This window comes from Notolabrus celidotus, chromosome 6 (assembly GCF_009762535.1).
Source record: "Notolabrus celidotus isolate fNotCel1 chromosome 6, fNotCel1.pri, whole genome shotgun sequence".
In the NCBI taxonomy this organism is placed as follows: domain Eukaryota; kingdom Metazoa; phylum Chordata; class Actinopteri; order Labriformes; family Labridae; genus Notolabrus; species Notolabrus celidotus.
The window spans coordinates 2,569,951-2,578,800 of NC_048277.1; the positions used below are offsets into that span (position 1 = coordinate 2,569,951).

An 8,850-nucleotide genomic window follows, 5' to 3' on the forward strand; every position below is an offset into this window, starting at 1 on the left:
CCTCCTTTGACTAAGAGCCAAAAGCAATGTCTTAAACCTAAGGAGCCAACAAACCATCCTCTTCAACTTAATCCAAGAGGAGAAATAACATATGAAACGCATAACCAAGCCCGTCTGCTCATCAGCTTGGATTGCATTCACAGACACAACTGTCTTAACCTCAGGATCTTCTGGAGAGAGCTTCCCAGAGACATCAGGGTTTTCAGGCCAATCACTTTCAGGCTTGACAAGAAACTTGGGCCCTAACACCCAAGCGTCAGCCTTCAAGAAGGATCCCACTTTAGCCCCTCTGGAAGCCAGATCTGCAGGATTACTCAATGTATTCACGTACCTCCATTGCGATGGACTGGACAGTGTGAGTATTACTGACACCCGATTTGCAACAAAGGTTTTGAATCTCACAGTTTCGTTCCTGATGTACTTCAACACGGAAGTACTGTCAGTCCAAAAAACGGAATTTTGCAGAGGCAAATGCAACTCCTTCCTCCACAGCTTATCCATCCTGCCTGCAACCACTGCTGCTGTCAATTCCAGACGAGGAATAGTGATGGATTTCAATGGAGCTATGCGGGCCTTTCCCATCACAAATGCACAGTGGACTTGCCCCTTGATGTTACGCTGTAACAGGTAGGTCACTGTTCCATACCCATCCTCGCTAGCATCTGCGAAATGGTGTAGCTGGGCAGAAGAGACCTCTCCAAAGCCAAGAGGTTTCAAGCACCTTTCAACCCTGAAATTCTCAAGCTGATTGAGTTCCTTGAGCCAGGCCATCCATTCTTGGGCCACCATGACTGGCAAGGGATCATCCCAACCAAGCTGACTTCTGCACAACCTCTGAAGGATTCTCTTTGCAGAAAGGACAACAGGTGCCAGGAATCCCAAAGGGTCGTAGATGGAGCTGATGACCGACAAAATCCCTCTCCTTGTCAGAGGCCTGTCCCTGAGTGTGATCTTAAACTTAAAGACATCTTCCTGGACACACCATTGTACCCCCAAGGCTCTTTCCATGGGCAAGATATCACTATCCAAGTCAAGATCCTTAACTTCAATAGATCTTTCCTCTCGAGGAATGGCAGCAAGCACAGTGCGCCTATTGCTAACCCATTTGGTTAGCTGGAAGCCTCCTTTAGCACAGATAGCACAGAGATCTTGATAAAGCAATACTGCCTCCTCTTCAGAACCAACAGATATGAGGCAATCGTCCACATAAAAATTATGCAGAATGGTGTCAATGACCTTAGGACTGAACTGACCTCGGTTATCTTCTGCACACTTTCTTAAGGCAAAACTTGCACAACTTGGAGATGACGTGGTTCCAAAGAGATGTGCAAGTTTTCTATGATCCACAAGGTCCTGATTGTGGTCTCCATTTGGCCACCAAAGAAACCTTAACAGGTCCAAGTCTGAGCTTGCACTGTCCTTGTTGAACCTCCTTTTGAGACTCAGTGCTCGCTGCTCGGCCACCTTCCTATTATTAGGCATTTTCAGGTCACCTTGCTTCAAAGGCAAACCAATGCTATAATGGCCATCAACCAACCTAGCTGACTCTGAAACGGACTCCATGAAGTGTCGGTCTTCCCTAGACAGCCCGAGTTGTTCGTCCTGAGCACATTCAGGGAAGTCTGTCTTTGTCTGCTGCTCCCAGAGCTCATCAAGCTTTGCAACAGAAATCCTGTTAACAGTGACATCATACTCCACACAGTTATCAGTGATGCACTCTTCTCTAAGAGGACCATTCACAGTCCAACCCAACATCGTTTTAACCGCATACGGACCACCATTCACGCTGCGAACAACCTCCCATGGCTCAAGGGCCCTGGGAACGTTGGTTCCAATAAGTAGGTCCACGCCTGAGTCAATCTCTGCTATCTTTAAATGCTCTAGGTGTGGCCATCTTACAAGATCTTCCTGTCTGGGAATGTTACCTTGATGGACAGGCATACATTTTTGTGTGAACATCTCAGGTAGCTCAATGAAAGAGTCTGCGCCAAACCCAGCTACCTCTAGGTCTGCCACAATATTACTGCCGACTACTTTCTCTTGACCCATGGTTCTAAGGAGAATGTCTGTTTTCCTACCTGTAATATTCAACCTGTTCATTAGTCCTTCAGTGCAGAATGACGCTGAGCTCCCAGGATCCAGAAAGGCATAAGTAACAAGTGTTTCTTGCCCTTTCTTAGACTTAACTTGCACTGGCAGTATAGAGAGAGTACAATCATGCTCACCGGCCCCAGTAAGCCCACTAGACTGCACTGAAATCAAAGCACTTCCACCCGTGGCTCCTGCTCCCCCCCTTACTTGCACTGAACCATCTTCACCTTCTTTGCGGTGGATGTGCAACATAGTGGGATGCTTCAGATTGCATACCTTACATGAAAGGCGCTTCCTGCAATCCTTACTTCTGTGCCCAATGCACAAACAGCCAAAACACAACCCATTTTCTTTCAAGAAGGACATCTTCTCACTATGCGTCTTCTTCTCCAATAGAAGGCATAGATCCAGGGTGTGTCCAGCTCCACAAAACAGGCAAACCTTTACCACGGGTGTATCGATTCTTCTCTTCGTCCCAGCTTCAACCTTCTCATCCACACTAGTAACAGTAGTGGCAAAACTACTTCCCTTCGGCTTAAAAGAAGGTTGGGATTTAACATGTCTAACATCCTTTCTTACTGCCGCTGGAGAATCACTAAGGTCTCCAAAGATCGGGTCGTTTGCAATTTTCACTTGCCTTTCAATAAACCCAACAATGTCCCGAAAGTTGGCTCTTCGATGGAACCTTTCCTGTATATCACAGACGACATCTCTCCAACGATCCCTGAGCTTATAAGGCAATTTCTTTGTTACTGTCTGCATATTAGTAGGAGCATCCAACTCATGTGTGGACTCAGCTCCTTCCATAGCATTACAGCATGCCCGCAACAAGAAGCTATATGCCTGCAAAGCTTTCACATCCTCAGATTTTACCACCGGCCATGTGAAAACTTTCTCCATGTAGGCAGAAGCAATTTTCAATGGATCGCCAAAATGTTCCTGGAGCAAAGATTTAGCCTCGACATATCCACTCTCATGAGGCATATGCTGACAGCTTCTAACCATCTCCCTAGGCTGCCCTCTGGTGTACTGCTCAAGGAAGTATAAGCAATCTCTTGCACTGTGGGTCTTTTGCTCAATACTATGTTCAAAGGCCCTGATGAAAGCCTGATACTGCAAAGGATCCCCATCAAAAAACTGAATGTCACGTCTTGGAAGAAGAGAGAGAGATTGCTGCTCCACCAGTAAGGATGTTATCTCATTTTGCCTCTCCAAGACTGATATTAAGCGTCCCTGATCAGTGCTACTTCTCATCACAGGTGCAGAGAGATCTTGTTCTACATAGGGTCCAGTATTAAAGCTCTGTGTACCACTTTTCTTCATCTTTGAATCTAGTCCTGGCAGCTGGTATGACAATGTGGCTTGAGGTTGCAGTTCCACATTTCTTACCTTGGGTCTTACATCCACCAAATGTTGTCCAAGCTGGCCACCTACAGAGGTATACAGAGATGCCTGGCCTGCAACCACAGGCACAACGATCTCAGCATCAACATTCAATGCTTGAACCCTACCCTTTTCCCTTTCCAGGTATGAGCTCATTCCATCCACTCTACTACGCACAGCACTGGAAACACGTGAAGTGTTGGAGGCTTTCAACACATTCAATTTAGCTGCAGATGCAGCTATTTCCATCTCCAAATCAAGCTTCTCTTTCCTTTTCCTGAGCTGCTCCTCTTGCTCTTCCAAAACATGCTTATCCTTTAACAACCTTTGGCGAGCCATAAGTGCAGCCATATCTGCCTCAGCCTTAATACATGCAGATGAAGTGGACGAAACACTGGATCTTCCGACTGAACTTCTTTTGTTCGATTCTCTGCTTGCAACATTAGAGATGCTGTCACTCGGCCTAATATCATCCTCAACATGATTGGAAACAAACAACTCTTCATTATTTTGTGCATCTTGCAACTCAACACCAGGCAGCAGTGACTGAGGGAGTGTAGAAATATCTGTATTCCTCAGGGTTAGGATTTGGGCATCAGAAAGCCATTCCTTCACCTCATCCACAAACCTATGATGGTGTCCATGCACGCTGGAAAACCACACATTTTGTTTTTCTTGTTCTTCCTGAGGAAGCAATGGAATTACAGAATCATGGAGCTTACCTGCATCATCAAACAGCACATGCAAATTTTCAAGCTGAGACTGAATGTTTGTAGCATTATCTTTATTTTGCATTAGACCTTTAATTTCCTTTGAAACACCTTTAATTTGATTTACTTTTACTTTTCGCTCCTTTTGAAGACTTTCAATTTTATTCGCAAATGCTTTGGCAGTGAGTTTACTTTGTCTCTTATCCTCCTTTTTTTGACCCACATCAGAAGAGGGATTTGACCTGCCTGACTCCATTTTCATTCACAAATTATCAAAAACCATGCAAAATACGTTCATAACTATAGTCAGTTGACCTTTAAGAATAAGATGCATATACTACAACAAGCTTCACAAAAACACTCAATTAACAGGTAGACCAAATATTCCCCTCTAAACTGCCTACAGAAAACTAGACTAACCAACTCACCCTAGTCTTCTGTGGCTCAAGCGGTGGGTATTTATGTACCTGTATACCGATGGTCCCGAATCAGACAAGCTGTCTTAAAACGAGAACCACGGCGGTACTCCCGAGACAATTTGCTCCACCCGCCGATGACACGAAAATAACAAACGGCTGAAAAACAAAAAACAATACAACCACCTTACGTGGCTATATCGCTTATGCCTACCAGGGGAATAGTTTGATTCACCAAAGGAACCTGTTGAGTGTGTGTAGCAGTACCTTAATTCCAGCGGTGATGATGAATAAACGTAGTAGTAGGCAGGGCGTGAATGAATCAGAGGAGACCAGCGATGAATGAACTGTTACTCACCCGCGTAACAGCGAGCGCTCCAGGAGTCCATAAACGAAACATCTTCCACGTATCAACACTTCGATAACGTTTCTGTTGACTAATGTTGCGGCTGACTGACGATTTATCCAAACCAAAACCGACACGCCGCGGAAGGCTAAGCACGGGAGTTTACCTGTGACGCGCACTCACAGAAACACACATCCACTTCTAATGCTCGTTAATGCTCTTTATTTCTCACGATGCGCAACTTGAACAGATGCTTCATATAATACAAGACAAAGTACACAACGGCAAAACTAATGTGGTGTTACGCGTAGCGGTCAACAGAAAGTGTCACTCCCGACTCACCCTTCCTCGTTAACAAACCAACAGACTACAGGTGCGTGGAATTACTTGTAACCACCGCGCCCACACCCACAGTGACGTACCCACCACTCAAGTGCCAGCAGAGTGCACACACCCCCCTCACATCAATATACAGCACTTACCAACACGTCACATATAAAACACACACATATGGCTCCTACAATGACTGTAGTGGAAGTCACTGCATTAAAAACAGACATGACTCTGTAGTGCAAGTCACTGCATTAAAAACAGGCATGACTCTGTAGTGGAAGTCACTGCATAGGCTCAAAATCTCTTCCAAAAGCATGTCTGTGAACACAATAGTAATGCAGGTCAAAACATTACCATGCAAAGAGGAAATCATAGCCAGAAACTTCTCTGAGCCAGAGCCTGTTTAAGATAGACTGATGCATAGCTGAAAGCGGCGTTGGGTCTGACATATGACAATGTGACACTCTTTTTGGAAATCATGGATTTGGGGAATCCAGGATTTCCAAAAAGAATGTCACATTTTGATATGTCAGACCACCTCGTAAGAGGACAGGGGCCACACGGCTTGTTATCAGCTCACAGTTCAAAGCCAGCATCCCTGATGGTATGGGGATCATCAGAGTCCATGTCAGGGGTAGCTTCCACATCTGTGAAGGCTCCATTAATGCTGAGCTATTAAATACAGGTTTAGGAGCAACATGTGTTGCCATCCAGACAATGACGTCTTCAGGAAGACCTTACTGATTCAGCAAGACGACGCCAAACCACATTCTGCACAGATTTTTGTAGTAGAAGAGTACAGGTGCTGAACTGGCCTGCCGGCAGTCCTGACCTGTCACCCATTTAATACTGTTGGCACATCGTGAAACTAAAAATACGACAAAGGAGACCCTGAACTGTTGAGCAGCTGGAATCCGATTTCAGGCACAAATGGGACAACCTTTCATTTTCACACACACAATTATTTTCGTATTAATAAGTGCTTAGTTAAACCGGCCTGCCTGCAGTCCTGACTCATAACCCACTGAAAACATTTGGTTCATCAGGACACTAAAAATATGACAAAGGAGGACACCTGAAGTCACATGCAAGACATGACCACAAACTGTTCTCCCAGGTTCCTAAATGTTTAGAGGGTTGCTGAAAGAGATGCAACACAATAGTAAACATAGTAAACATGCTTATTTTCCAATGTTTTATAAATAAGTATGTAAGTATGTAAATTTGATTTAGTGTAGCACCTTTCATAGAATAAAATCACAAAGTGCTTCACAGGAAAAATATTCAAATTCAAATGAAATCATAAAACAGTAAAAGGAAACAGACAATAGCAGAATTAAAACATTAGTCTGTACAAGGTGAGTGGAAGGCCTGTTTAAATAAATGTGTCTTGAAGAGTTTTTTAAAAGTGACAACTGAACGAATATTTACAGGAAGAGCGTTCCACAATGTTGGTGCCACCACTTCAAAAGCACGGTCACCTTTTGTCCTTAGACAAGCTCGAGGGACAAACAGCAAGCCCTGGTCAGAAGACCTGAGTGACCTGCTGGTGAGGTAGGGGTGGAGCAGGTCGGCGATATATTCAGGAGCCTGACCATGCAGAGCTCTGTACACAAAAACAAGAACTTTAAAATGAATCCTAAATTTAACTAGAAGCCAATGTAGGGAAGAAAAAAACAGAGTGATGTGGGTTGTCCGGCTGGACTTGGTCAACAGCCTTGCAGCAGCGTTCTGGACTAGCTGAAGACGATGGAGGGACAACTTACTGAGGCAGGTGAAAAATGAATTACAATAGTCCAGTCGGGATGAAACAAAAGCCTTAATGATCATTTCCAGTTCAGGATGTGACACAACAGACCTACGTTTGGCAATGTTTGGTAAATGGAAGAAACATGACAGGAACAACTGTTTCATGTGGTGATCAAAATACATGGACTGATCGAATATAACTCCAAGATTTCTGAGTTTAAACTGGACAGCAGAAGAGAGGGAACCAATACACTGAGCAACCCTGGAAGCTACAGTATCAGAACCAACAATAAGGACCTCCGTCTTGTCAGCGTTTAGCTGCAGGAAGTTGTCAGCCATCCGGTCCTTAATGGCAGTCAGACAATCGAGCAAAACTATCAGCTTGTCTGTGTCATCAGGTCTAAATGACACACACAGCTGGATATCAGCAGCTTAACAGTGATAAGAAATACCTTTGAATTTGCTGATAATGTGACTCAAGGGCAGCAAATACAAGGCAAATAATATAGGGCCCAATACAGAACCCTGAGGTAAAATGTGTTGCTGGCATCAAAATGAAAATGGCTGCATTTTATTCATAAAACATTCAAATGCCATCATTTAATATATCATCATTGTATCGTTTCAGTTAAATATATATTTTTAAAGATTTGCAAAACATCAAATTCTGTATTTATTATATTACCTAGCCTTCTGACTTCTTTTGAATGGTAAAACTGTAAAAACAGATGGCATTGAAATTAGACACCGGCCCCTTAAGTGATGAAGACCTGTTATGGGGTCTTTCGGTTGGTCGGCCTAATGACTTTAATTTGATATATTTCTAATATATTCCATTAAACAGCAGACCAGAGGACACACACTAAGCGTTAAGCCTTCAGACTCACTTTCCCCAGTTGCCTCAGTCTGTCCTTTGAGTCTGATTTATCTCATCCATATATTATTTTGATGATGATCCACCTAACCCTGACTAAACCATGAGACTGCACACTCACCGATGATGAGTGGTGAAGTGCTGTTGCTTTTGATTCTTGGTTTGGCGTTTGGAGGAAACACAACGTTCACGATCCAGAAGCCTGAGGAGTGATGAAGCCCGAGACAGAGGACCAGGAGTACCCAAAGTTGTGCAGCGGATCCCATGTTTCGTCCAAGCAGCCGTGGAGCAGCACTGACCTGGTCTCGGTTTGTCTGCTGCTGGAGGCGGAGAGAGAGGCGGGTCGCGCACAGACCGTTAGGTCAGACCAGGGCAGATGTGATATTACCTTAACTACTGTTAAAATCTTCACCCCTGACCAACAGGGCTGAAGACACTCAGAAACAAGGCTCAGCAGGCGGAGAGGAGAGGTCGTGAGCGCGTACAGGTTACCCACTGCTCTATTGATCCTTAGACATGACCAGCATGATGTAGAGCTGTTTACACAACACAGTGTCAATCATTAACAAAGAACAGTGATGAGGAAACACGATTATGTGCTCCCTGCAGAGCGTGAGCTCGGTGTTACTAACGGGCAGAGCTTCACTGCTCCACACACTCTGCAGACCAGGATCCAGCTGTGCGTCCGAGAGTGAGGACACTTGGTGCATCCGTGCGACGTTCAAATCCTCGTAAAAAACATTACTTTCACAATGTAACTTCATAACAACTTGTATGCAGAGACGTTTCCAGAACTTTTGGCCCAACTGAGGCTCTCACACTGGCAGGGGTGGCCAGTGCATTTACAAGTAAATAACATTTACCCTGTCTGTCTTCACAACCTACTTTCATTCATGTATTTAACAGTTGTTATATTCTTTTTGACTTTAAAAAAAAACATGACAAAGT

At 44.3% G+C, this 8,850-nt stretch overlaps 1 protein-coding gene across 3 annotated transcripts in view; it reads right to left on the reverse strand.

Moving 5' to 3' along the window:
• lcat (lecithin-cholesterol acyltransferase) overlaps positions 1-8,595 on the reverse strand; it is a 31,429-nt gene extending 22,834 nt beyond the window's left edge. Inside the window, exon 1 of one of the 3 annotated variants that reach the window (XM_034684679.1) lies at positions 8,024-8,595. In XM_034684679.1, coding sequence (XP_034540570.1) covers positions 8,024-8,168 — 145 coding nt within the window. In that variant the 5' untranslated portion in view covers positions 8,169-8,595. Of the gene's footprint in view, positions 1-4,867; positions 5,462-8,023 lie in introns of those variants that run through there. The other 2 variants (XM_034684680.1, XM_034684681.1) reach the window with 2 other exon arrangements.
• Positions 8,596-8,850: the final 255 nt, after the last annotated feature.